The sequence below is a fragment of the Limanda limanda genome, chromosome 19 (genome assembly GCF_963576545.1).
Source record: "Limanda limanda chromosome 19, fLimLim1.1, whole genome shotgun sequence".
Classification (NCBI taxonomy): Eukaryota; Metazoa; Chordata; class Actinopteri; order Pleuronectiformes; family Pleuronectidae; genus Limanda; species Limanda limanda.
The window spans coordinates 21,263,176-21,276,189 of NC_083654.1; the positions used below are offsets into that span (position 1 = coordinate 21,263,176).

General features: G+C 42.8%; 1 protein-coding gene across 1 annotated transcript; it reads left to right on the forward strand.

Moving 5' to 3' along the window:
* The first annotated feature begins 479 nt into the window (after window positions 1-479).
* Window positions 480-9,470, forward strand: LOC133025576 (epsin-1-like). The gene is made up of 9 exons (XM_061092277.1): window positions 480-564; window positions 1,029-1,184; window positions 1,904-2,032; window positions 2,187-2,307; window positions 2,397-2,572; window positions 2,775-4,254; window positions 5,344-5,490; window positions 6,863-7,018; window positions 7,844-9,470. Exons 1-9 carry the CDS (start codon window positions 496-498, stop codon window positions 8,173-8,175), a joined length of 2,766 nt encoding a protein of 921 aa, XP_060948260.1. The 5' UTR covers window positions 480-495; the 3' UTR covers window positions 8,176-9,470.
* Window positions 9,471-13,014: the final 3,544 nt, after the last annotated feature.

The following is a 13,014-nucleotide window of genomic DNA, read 5'->3' on the forward strand; positions in this document are numbered from 1 at the left end:
GGCAATATAGTTTCCAGTCAGTGGGAGATTCGCTCTTTCTTCTGAGCCACAGTTTCCCGTGGCGTCCTGTCCGTCCTGGATTTTCTTTGGTCCTCACCCAAGTTTAGCGTGAAGGACAGAGGATGAGAATACAGGCTGTACAAGCAAAGTGTTATTGCTTGATATGCAAAATGACTTGTTTGCCATTGTCGCCTCAGCTCTTTTCTTAAATGTGGACTGGTGCCTTCTTGCAGCGCCCGGATCTGGTTTCTGACCTCCTGAGACAAGCCAGTGCGATCAGACAGCACAGCAGGATGAACGCTCACTGATCCAGGATCTGCCAGCAACTCAACAACCAGACTCTCACAGCACATTCAGGCGTAACGTAAAGGTACAAGGGGTTGGATGTGGAACTTTCTGTTTCTGTCTTCCAAGCCTTCGAGGTTGCAGCATTGTTTACATGTTTTTTCTGAGCAGATCGTGGTGGTTTGATTCCCCACCCCCCCCTCAGACACAATGACGTCCTCTATGCTTCGGCGACAGCTAAAGAACCTGGTCCAGAACTACTCTGAGGCTGAGGTCAAGGTACGAGAAGTTAGATTCTTTAATCTTTTTGTATAAAGTTATCTGAATCAGTGCGTAAATTATTTTTGCTGTATGACTCAAGATGTAATTTTTAAGTGTTCTTGTATTGTGAAAATGAATCTCACCTCCTGTTATTACATTAAATATTGAACAACACATGTGGAAAAAGCTAAATTTGAATATATTCCTTTGGTTTTGAGGAATTGATTTAAGTTTCTACAACATCGAAGGCATTCATTTCTCAGAGGTGCAGATAGATTTCTTGCCAAAATGCTGATCTGATAGCACACAACCAATAACACCCTTGCAAAACTGATTACTAATCATTTTCAGTGACAAGGTGAAGGAGCTGCACTGCTGCCAAACCCTCACGGACTCCAGCGTCTGTTTTCTCTTCACAAGCTGACATCACCAGCTTTCAGGCTGACAACACTCTGCACTGCCTGACTTTGCTTCTTTTGCAGGTGAGAGAGGCCACGTCTAACGACCCATGGGGCCCATCCAGCACTCAGATGGCCGACCTCTCTGACCTGACCTACAACGTGGTGGCCTGCAACGAAATCATGACCATGCTCTGGAAACGGCTGAAAGACGACAAGAACTGGAGACACATCCACAAGGTGAGGAAGAGGGAGGGAGAGTAACGCTTCAACCCTAACCCTAACCCTTTACTTTGTGTTCAATCCATGTTTTAACAGCCTCTTCCCTTCCATCATTATGGATGTGATGTAGTCCATTAAATGTCAATGTATTTATAGGATCAGATCATTTTCAAGTACAGCAATTTGTTTTTTATTTTTCAAAGCCAACTAAGTGTCTCAAGTGCTAAAGCTGTGTTGTTCTTTAAGTTTTTACTTGTGCAAACATTACAAACGATCTGTGGAAACCCACGATAGTCAGACACGGTTATAACATGGGTTTATAAATGGAAGATCGATTCAATAGAAAGCATAAGTGAGCAGTAACCTGAGCACATACAGCAGCAGAGAAATTAAACTTTCATCAGAGGTTTTCTCAGATCACGTCTGAAGGTGAAGGACACTGTTAGGCCAATGTCCAATAAGTAATAAGAGCTCAGAATCATTCTGCTGTGTCAGTAGAACACTGGAGACATCTGCATTGGAGACACTGATAGACTCATAAATGGAAAAGTTGTGATGGTCTGTTGTGGTACTTTGTTGTGTGATAAGTCTTCATGTATCATTTGACCTTGTATCCAGTGAATTCCCAAATCCAAAACAAAACAAAAAAGAAACTGTATCGATTGCCAGTTTATTTTATTGTCAGCCATACGCTTGTCATAAATTTGTCTCTTGTCGTGTTTTTTTCCCCACACTAGTCCCTGACACTGCTGGAGTATCTGTTAAAGACTGGTGACGATCGTGTGCTTCTGAAAATGAAAGACAGCATCTACATCGTCAAAGCCCTCACAGAATACCGCTTTGTGGAAAAAGATGGCAAAGATCAGGTGATTCATGTTTAATTAGCTTCCTTTTAAATGGTTGTGCATGCTATTTATTAGTATCACATTATTGGCACAAATATATCCATGTCATCATTCTCCTTTACGTGTCGAAGCCAGAATCAGAATGAGATATCTAATATGAGTCTATCTGTCCCAGGGTGGGACCGTGAGAGAGAAGGCCAAGGTCGTCCTTGTTCTAATGGAGGACGATGAGAAGCTAAAGGAGGAAAGAGACTTTGCCGTGAAGACCAGAGAGAAGACATCAAAAGGCGCTGGAGGTGAGACCTTCTGTCTTAAAGTATCACTGCTGAATCCCCCCCCCCTTTTACTTCCAACTCTCTGATTCTTTGTGATTCTTTCTAACCAGCCTCGTCCTCGGATGTCGTGAAGGATCCTAGCTACACGCCGTGCTATGTCGCTGGGGCCTCAGGTCTCCCGTCATTAGACAACATCCCCTCAGTGGCTGACCTGACCGCTTCCTTCACCGCCCGCAAAGAGGAACGGATTCGTCAGGAAACGGAGAAGAAAGAAACGGAGAGAAGGGTGAGTTTGTTTTCAGAACAAGTCACTCAGATGTAGCAAGTGGATGGATTTGCACAAACTCGACACTAATATTATGCAATTCTGTCTGAAGAGCGACTTCAACAACATTCATTGAATCAAATACCAGACGCAACTTAAATTCAACGATTTAAGTTGATAAAGAAGTGCTTGTGCTTACTTACTTTTTAATGTTATATTCTAGGCTAAGCTGAGTGACGATGAGCTGAAATGGGAAGACGCAGGCAAAGACACAAACGTCAAAGTTGTTGCTCGGAAAGAAGAGAAGGAAGCAAAGGAAGAGAAAGAGGAGGTGAAGCCAGGTCCGTGGGGAGCGCCCAAAGAACCTAAAGAGGCCACAGATCCATGGGGCAAACCCACAACACCGGACACCCCTGAAAAAGCAGCTAGCAGTGATCCTTGGGGGGGTTCGACTGAAGCTGATGATCAATTTGCAGCACCTAAAACGGATGAGGATCCATTTGCTGCACCAAAGAATGGAGAAGATCCTTTTGTAGCTTCGCCAGATGAACAATATCCATTCAACGCCACAGAAGACGAGAAGGATCAATTTGCTGCTAAAAAAGATAAAGCAGATCCCTTTAGTTCGTCCAACAAGGATCCTTTCAACGCCCCAAAAGACGATCCCTTCAACGCCCCAAAAGACGATCCCTTCAACGCCCCAAAAGACGATCCCTTCAACGCCCCAAAAGACGATCCCTTCAACGCCCCAAAAGACGATCCCTTCAACGCCCCAAAAGACGATCCATTCAACGCCCCAAAGGACGATCCTTTCAATTCTCCAAAAGACGATCCCTTCAACGCCCCAAAGGACGATCCTTTCAATTCTCCAAAAGACGATCCCTTCAACTCTGCAAAAGATGATCCCTTCAACTCTCCCAAGGACGATCCCTTCAACGCCCCAAAAGACGATCCCTTCAATTCTCCAAAAGACGATCCCTTCAATTCTCCAAAAGACGATCCCTTCAATTCTCCAAAAGACGATCCCTTCAATTCTCCAAAAGACGATCCCTTCAACGCCACGAAAGACGATCCCTTCAACGCCCCAAAAGACGATCCCTTCAACGCCCCAAAAGACGATCCCTTCAACGCCCCAAAAGACGATCCCTTCAATGCTTCTAAAGACGATCCCTTCACTGCACCAGCATCAACACCCCCTAAGGAAGATCCTTTCTCTGCACCGCCGAAACCCGCTCAAGAAGACCGCTTTGCTGCACCAACAGCTCCGCCCAAAGAGGATCCTTTCTCTGCACCATCAAAGCCTCCAGAAGCCGATCCCTTTGGTTCTCCAGCAACAACAACAACACCACCTCAAGAGGATTCTTTCTCTGCATCATCCCAACCGACTAAAGATGATACCTTCTCTGCACCAACAACACCCCCCAAAGAGGACCCATTCCCATCTAGTGCACCAAAGAATGATGCCTCAGATCCCTTTGGTTCTCCTGCTGCCACCTCCCCCCAGGAAAGTGCAGCTGCGTGGGGGGGCCTTGCCAGCTCTCCACCGGCCACTGTGTCCGACCCCTGGGAGACACCATCGACTCCAAAGGAAGCAAACAGTGGAGATCCTTGGGGAGATGATGCAACTGTGACCTCAGCCACTAGTAATTCTGATCCATTCGGGGATGCATCCCAACCGGACAATGACCCATGGGGAGCCCCAGGTAAGAACTGAACAAATGCTTCAGACTTGTTCTTAGAAAGTCGGGATGTAATGATGTGGTGGGACAGTTACCACAAAGTTCTTTGCTAGAAGTGATGAACAGTGTTTCATCACAAGTCTGGTCTCGATCTGTCCGTAGTCAAAGAACTTAGCCACAGGACAGAAGAGTTAATCACAGAACTAACAACGCCTTGAGACTAGGGTTGCAAAATTCCGGGAATATTCAAAGTTGGTAACTTTCCATGGGAATTAACGGGAATAAACAGGAATGAATGGGAATTAAAAGGAATAAACTTGAAATGTTGAGGGTAATTTATACTAACTGTATTTACCTTGTCATATACAGACATAAATATGAACATTTTGTTGTGTCATAGGCTGATTTGAGCCCTGAGGAAACTTTGGGCACTTGACTATATGCTTCTGCATCGTTGTGTCATTCTTAACATAGGTCTTTGCACAGTATTTGCAAATGTACACAGCCTTTCCTTCTACATTGGATGAGGTGAAATGTCTCCACACATGAGAGAGTGCACGTGGCATTGTTCTGTAGAATAAGATGAGAAAAAAGTTTGTAAAAAAACACTAATGCAATGCCAGAGATATAAATAGTTAGCCAAACAATTGGAATCGTCTGTAAACATATTTTACAATTGATGGATAAATGAATGGAAATAGTCTAGATGAACAGATGAACAATCCTCAATCAGCATGCTAATATATTTTCCCAGTAATATCATGGAAACTTACCTGACTAGTCCTTCACTCTACAGCAGGCCTCAGTAGCCCTGCTGTAGAGTGAAGCATGCTGGGAGTTATCTGTGCATGTGATGGAAGAATGCACAGTGGAGGGTTGAAACTCAACGTTCCATACATCTTTAAAATAGAGTTTTGAATCATGTTTTTATGGCTCGGCGTTTAATTTGCGTAGTTTTTTTTTTTTTTTAATTCCTATTTGCTAAACTTCCCATGGAAAGTTTCTGGAAAGTTTCCGGTAAATTTCTCAACCCTACTTGAGACTGAAGGAATGGGTCAATATGTAAGTTACTGTTGAGGTGTCTTGACTCCTCTGCTCTGTTTATCCTCTCAGCTTCAGCTCCAGCCAGCACAGACGATGCGTGGGGGTCACCTGCCCCCCCCTCGGCCTCCTCACCAGCCAGTGACCCCTTCGGAGATGGAGCATCCAAAGCCGATGACCCCTGGGGTAAATCAAGCAATGCAACTAGCAACGCCACAGGTAAAACACAATTCACCCTTTCACACGCTACCGATCCATTACTCATCATCTGCTTTGTATTCAGTAAGAAACTCTTCTGATTAAAACCACTAAACCTTTGTGTTGGTAAATTTACACCTAATTGTAATCGTCATAGTCCAGCTGCTCGGCTGAGACGGGAAACTCTTAAAAACTGAACTCTGTGTCTACATCTGTTTGTGTGTGAATCCATCTCATCTCTATGGGGTCCCGTTTGTAAAGCAGCTCACGCTGAAAATAACAGCAACATTTTGTCACATTTAGCTTCAAACCATGTTTAAAAAACTGGTGTGAATTTTTGAGAGTCACTTTTTTGCACATTTACAACAATATTTGTCAACTTAGAGATATTTTAAATATTTAAATCCAAATGTTAAATGTTACACTTAAATGTTAAATCTAAATGCTAAACCTAAAGGTTAAATTTAAATATAAATCTTAATGTTAAATTTAAATCTAAATGTTAAATCTAAATGTTAAATTTAAATGTTTCGGGTGAAACTAAATATTTAACTAATATGCAAATTCAAATGCAGGTAACATGAAGTAACAAACTAAAAGCTCCCCCTTGTGGCTGGCTATAGTGGCTATAGGTCATAAATCCTGCATCCTTCATAAAAGTGACACTAAAAACTCAAAATACTCTTCAAATAAAGTTTCTCCAAACGTGTTTGTTATTTTATGTAGTTAATATCACGATAATCCATGTCCAAGACTAGTCCATTACCCCGGATAAGATTTATTCGTTATTTGCCACTATAAACACACTCTGACCTCCTCGAGCTTTTATTTTGTTACTTCTTCCTGTTACCGGCATTTGAATGTGCATATTAGTTAAATATTTAGTTTCACCCGAAACATTTAGATTTAACATTTAGATTTAGATTTCACATTTAGATTTAGATTTAACATTTAGATTTAACATTTAGATTTAGATTTAACATTTAGATTTAACATTTAGATTTAACATTTAGATTTAAATTTAGCATTTAGATTTAGATTTGGCATTTAGATTTAACATTTAAGTGTAACATTTAACATTTGGATTTAAATATTTAAAATATCTCTAAGTTGACAAAATTGTTGTAAATGTGCAAAAAAGTGACTCAAAAATTCACACCAGGTTTTTAAACATGGTTTGAAGTTAAATGTGACAAAACGTTGCTGTTATTTTCAGCGTGAGCTGCTTTACAAACAGGACCCCATACATCTCCACCTTTTCCATCAGTCTGCACTCTGCTAACACTTCTAATGCATTAACCTTCTCTTCCGCTTTGCTCTCTCTCTTCCTCCCTGACCTGTTCCCTAAAGACAACACCTTTTAGAGTAGAATTGCACCTTTATTTTATTGCAGGAAAGCGAACAATGCACAAAGAGGAGACGCACAGAAAGACTGCTCATTTCTTGGGCTCGGCGGGGGCGTCGCTGGTTGACTTGGACGATCTTTGTTCTTCAAACGCATCACAACCCCCCCCCACCAACGCGCCCGCCGCCCACACACAAGCCATCGGTAAGGACAGAACAAACGCGTCACTCTGCGGGAAAATACCAGTTCTGACGAAGGCTTCATGTGGAATTATTTGTGGCGCTTTTGATTCAATCGGATGCATGATCGACCTCCGAGCCCGATGAGTCACTGACCTGCTAAACACCCGTCAGTCCGTGATGTCACAAATGCTTTTCACCGCTGTCCGTCCGAAGTCTTCAGTCAGGAGAGAGAGAGAGAGGAAGAGAGAGAGAGAGAGAGGAGTGGGTCCATGGACTGTAAATAAAGATGGATGACGCTTTTCCACTTTGTACTAAAATTTACTTAAAACATCCTGGATATCGATGCAACTATCGTTTGACGTCATTTTAAATAAGGGTCTGTGCAGAAGTAATCGTGGAGTCCTGCTGAAATATGAGCTATACTGCAGCCAGCCACCAGGGGGCAATCAAGACTCTTTGGCTTCACTTTCAGGAGCTGACACGTCCATCTTTATTTACAGTTCTTAATGAGGTCACTATGACTGACAAATATTTATCAATAGGTTTGTATGGAGCAGCTCCTTGTGATCGTGCCCCCCCCCCCCTGTGGTCGTTGTGTAGTGAAAAGATTGTTGTTGTATACGTGTGTGTGTGTGTGTGTGCATTAGAGACCCACTATAGCCTAATTAGTGTTGTGTATATTAACCAGCAGAAATATAACTCTTCTCACTCCTCTCTCTGCTTTGGTGCATTTTCTCTTTGCTGGAATACTTCGAACTGTGCGACCCCCTCCCCCCCTTCCCCCCCTCCTCCTCCCCCCCCCCTCCCCCCCCCCTCTGTCCGGCCGTTACCTTTCCTGCTTTCCCAGGCCTGTTCACAGCCCTGTCGTCGGGCCCTGGGCTCCGATCGGGGGGGGTGTCCCTTCCTGAAACGTCCCCCTTACCTTGGATTCCTTTTGGTGCCCCCATGAGAGCTCAGCCCCCCTGTGGTGGAGTGGGAGCGGTGCAGGCTGGACGTCCTGGGGGGAACCCCTGGGCTGCCCCCCCTGTGTTGGCAACAGGAATGGGTCAGTCCAGTTTCTTTGGAGGGAACCTTCACTCTGGAGGGGGTCTTTCGGGAGGATCCACTCCACCGCCCGCAGGGGGGGTCACGCTGCTGAGTGAGGCCGGGGGGGAACACAATAATCCATTCCTCTTCTGACAATGTGAAATGTGATTGATTTTGAAATGTGGTAAAGCATCACACGGTGTAGGTTCACATGTTTCAGCCCTTTAATCCGCATCAGCACCATTTCTAAGCCATAAGATCACAGATTGTGTTAATGTGTGCGTTACAGTTTGTGTCACGTTACAGTTTGTGTTACATTCACAGAGGGAAAGTGCTAATCGATAAATGGCAAATAGATATATTCTTAACAGGCAGTGGTCTGTACCCGCAGCTTAAAGGACCCAAACATGCAGGAACCACATGTAGATGCTTCCATTTAACCCATCTGCCCCCCCCCCAGGTCCAGTTAATGTAACAGCCATGGGGTTGATGTATACAGAGTAATATTTAAACTGTGTGTGTAAAGCTGTGTACTTCTTATTTGAAACAAATCTATCGCATCAGCAAGTTGCTTTCTTTCCATGCTGAAGTTTTGAAAACGAAGTGCGTGTGTGTGTGTGTGTGTGTGTCTGTGGGACCAGTGAAGAAATTTGTGCGTGTTTGCTGTATATTGTGCTGATGTAAATAGTGAAAGAAATCACAGATAAACCTTGAAATATACTTTATATGAGAGTGTTACAATCACGAGTAACTATTTATTGATCTATTTATGGATTGATTCATTGCTTGATTATTTATTTGTGCAGCCATGGCCTCAAACAACTGGTTCAATCTGATTCCAGTGGTCACATGATCAGCGGTGACGGTATCTGGTCACATTGCATCACCAATCAATTCAGTAACCAGCGGTGGCTTTAACTTCCTGTCCAGGTCGGTTGTTGTTCACTTTGTCGTTCTCTCTGTGTCTCGAGGCAGAAATGTGTTGTGTGATGTTCAGCTGCAGCGGTGGCTCATTAAAAACAGAATCCTGTCCTGCATGCTGTCCGAGCAGATCCTTCTCTGTATGAAATATAACACAACTGCACCTGAAGTCGCTCTGCAGACATCTGCTTCTCTACGGCTGAAGGAACATAAACAGTAGCAGGATTAATGGTAGTGATGAGATCCAGCTTCAGCTTGAACCATGAAACAGACATGAGGGCATTCACTTCTCTTCAAATGCTTCTCTTCATGTATATTTGATTCATTAATATGAACTCTGGTGGGAAAATGGACTAAAAATAGCTTAAACTATTAGTTTGTTCTAGTAGAGGATGATTCGACTGAAAGAACACTAGACCATAACACTATTATTATTTCTCAAATTAAATTTTGACTGAAATTTATTTATTTTGCTCTGTATCTAAAGTTGTGTTGTGAACTGTGACAGTATAAAGAACATTTGAGAAATAAACTGACACAATAAGCGACTCGTGTTGTTTTCACTGTTTTGTCTGTGAACCCCTGATACCCCCCCCCCCTGTCTGTGTGAGTGGATAATATGAAAGGTAAAAAGTATTTTTCTTTATTTTTCTCAAATCTAAAATCTATCGCTTCTCGTCACCACAGATTTCCTCGAGTCTGCCTTTGGGCTTTAAACAACTTCCCTGGTGTTGCCACTAGGGGGCCAAACGTGCAGATATTCCATCAGCATATTCCAGTGGATTCATGTACAGAGTTGGTGCCTCAGCTGTTTGCATATTAATTTAAATATATATATATATATATATTTTTTTTTTTTTTTCCAGTGAAGGTATAATGGTAAATGTGCTTTCAACTAGTTCATTTATTTTCTATTTTGCATTTTGAGTTTTCCTGTTTGATTTTTTTCTTTACTTATTCCATCTTTACAAATCCAGCTTTCAGCTTTTCCATTTCAGTTTTTGAATAAAAAATATCATGGTTTTTATTCTCACTTGACATGTTGTCCTTTTCTTCAACTTCTGGTCTTATTCTTTTGAGTGTGGTAAAATAGATACAATTTAAGCTGTATGTGGACATTTAATTTCAATTATAACCAAAAAAATGAAATTAGTTTGGTGAGTTTCAAGGATTAAAGCACAGATCTTGATTAAACAGTAATATTTAGGGACAGTTTGGCCTGTAAAATTTGATGGATATTTTTTTAGCTTTCTTAAAATGATTTGTTCCACAACTGTTGTTTATGATTGTTTAACTTTGACCTGTCTTGTTGCCGGAGGTTCTTCTCCTTCTAGTTGAGTCTGGTCTGATCTGGATGAACCCGTGTTTCACTCATTCATCACTTATCACCTGTTTCATCATCACGAGGGAAGTGGAGTCAGTTCAGGTCGTAACAGAATTTGAGGGGAAGAGGAAATGTAGGATTGACTCTTGAGCCGGATCCGAGTCTCCCCATTCATGACCTGGGGGGGTGGGGGGGGGGGGCTTAGTGTCTAAAAGCAGAGCGGACAGATTGTGGATCAGTTCATCAGTGTGAGTTACACTAGGACACGATGGTCAGTTCAGTCCTCATCTGCCTTTTTAACACACTTCAGATTAACAGCTGAGAAGATGATTATCAAAACACAGCTGATATGAAAATCAGAATCATTATTAATAATGATAATATATAAAATATATAAGTATTAGCCTCTGAGAATGTTTAAAGCTGATAAAAGTAACGTGCATTGGACTCATCAGGTTTTTCAGCTTCCTGGTTGGTTTATTTACTGGTTGGTTTATTTACTGGTTGGTTGGTTGGTTGGTTTATTTACTGGTTGGTTTATTTACTGGTTGGTTGGTTTGTTTATTTACTGGTTAGTTGGCTGGTTGGTTTATTTACTGGTTGGTTTGCTGGTTAGTTGGGTGGTTGGTTGGTTGGTTTATTTACTGGTTGGTTTATTTACTGGTTGGTTTACTGGTTGGTTGGTTTGTTTATTTACTGGTTGGTTTACTGGTTAGTTGGCTGGTTGGTTGGTTGGTTTATTTACTGGTTGGTTGGCTGGTTGGTTTACTGGTTAGTTGTCTGGTTAGTTGGCTGGTTGGATTATTTACTGGTTGGTTTACTGGTTAGTTGGCTGGTTGGTTTACTGGTTGGTTTACTGGTTAGTTGGCTGGTTGGTTTACTGGTTGGTTTACTGGTTAGTTGGCTGGTTGGTTTACTGGTTGGTTTACTGGTTAGTTGGCTGGTTGGTTTATTTACTGGTTAGTTGGCTGGTTGGTTTATTTACTGGTTAGTTGGCTGGTTGGTTTATTTACTGGTTGGTTGGTTGGTTTATTTACTAGTTGGTTTACTGGTTAGTTGGCTGGTTGGTTTAGTGGTTGGCTGGTTGGTTTATTTACTGGTTGTTTTAGTGGTTAGTTGGCTGGTTGGTTTATTTACTGGTTGGTTTATTTACTGGTTGGTTTATTTACTGGTTAGTTGGCTGGTTGGTTTATTTACTGGTTGGTTTATTTACTGGTTAGTTGGCTGGTTGGTTTATTTGCTGGTTGGTTGGCTGGCTGGTTGGTTTATTTACTGGTTGGATTATTACTGGTTGGTTGGCTGGCTGGTTAGTTGGCTGGTTGGTTTATTTACTGGTTGGTTGGCTGGCTGGTTAGTTGGCTGGTTGGTTTATTTACTGGTTGGTTTATTACTGGTTGGTTGGCTGGCTGGTTGGTTTATTTACTGGTTGGTTTATTACTGGTTGGTTGGCTGGCTGCTTAGTTGGCTAGTTGGTTTAGTGGTTGGCTGGCTGGTTAGTTGGCTGGTTGGTTTATTTACTGGTTGGTTTACTGGTTGGTTGGCTGGTTGGTTTATTTACTGGTTGGTTGGCTGGCTGGTTGGTTGGCTGGTTGGTTTATTTACTGGTTGGTTGGCTGGTTGGTTTATTTACTGGTTGGTTCACTGATCTGTAACCTCTGTCTTTAACATTGTGAGATTATTTTGAGAATAATTAAAGATCTTGATGGAAAAGGTCGGACATGTATCTATGACTGTGTGTCTGGTTGAATTTAAAGGGTCTGTTGACGCTTTACTTTTCTCTGTATCAGACGACTCCCACTGAAGCAGAGGAACCAGGAAAGCTCCTCCAGCCTCCTGCTGCTGGTTCTCATTTTCCAATCGCAGATCCAGACCCAGGTCTCCACTCGTGAGATTGCTTAAAGCCAGCTCAGCACTGGCTGGTGATAACAAGGGTGGAAGTTTACAGCAGCTGTACCATGAACCAACAACTCATCATCTGTTCCATACCATCCTCTCAAATTAATCACTATAGGACGACAGGTCAGACGGGTCACGAGAGGCAGGGATGAAGAAAGAGAGGGAGGGAGGGAGCTGGGGGGTGTGGAGGAGTTGTCACAGTACCGGGAGCAAAGGGGAGGGAAAGGAACAGATGGGACTTGTGAGGATTAGAGGGAAATCTGGGTGGTTTTCTGATGGAAACTCACCCAAGACGCAGGAGGGTGTGAGGAGGGAGAGCAGAGGAAAGGTGAAGAGGACCAGCATCCACGTCTGAGGAGAGGTGGAGGAAACACCAGGACTCCTGCGCCTCCTGCTCCTCCTGCACACGGTGAGTCCGCCTGTTTCTGATTCTTAGATCTGTGAGTGGAAGCTGATCTGGAGCTGAGATGAACTGCAGCTGGGTTTTCAATCACATTCAGAGGGACAGATCTCAGCTCCTCATCATGTGTCTGATAGAACCCAGTGTTTTGTTAGTTGTGGAGCTTTTTGCTGCCGGACGGTGGATTCATCTTCCTTTCATCTCTGTGGGATTAAAACCTGAGAAGTGTGAGTTGTGTGTTTGTGGATCAGCTCCAGTTTGAGCCTCAGATGTTAATCACACAGGTGGAGCAGGAACAATGTGTCAGGACACTTTGGATTACAGCTTCTCTCCGTGAGCTGAATTAAACCTCAACGCTTCGCCACGTAATAACTTGTGAATAACGTGATTTGATTAAAGTGACGTTACATGAGCGAGTCAGAGAGAAAGACTTTAATCATTCAGAGACAAT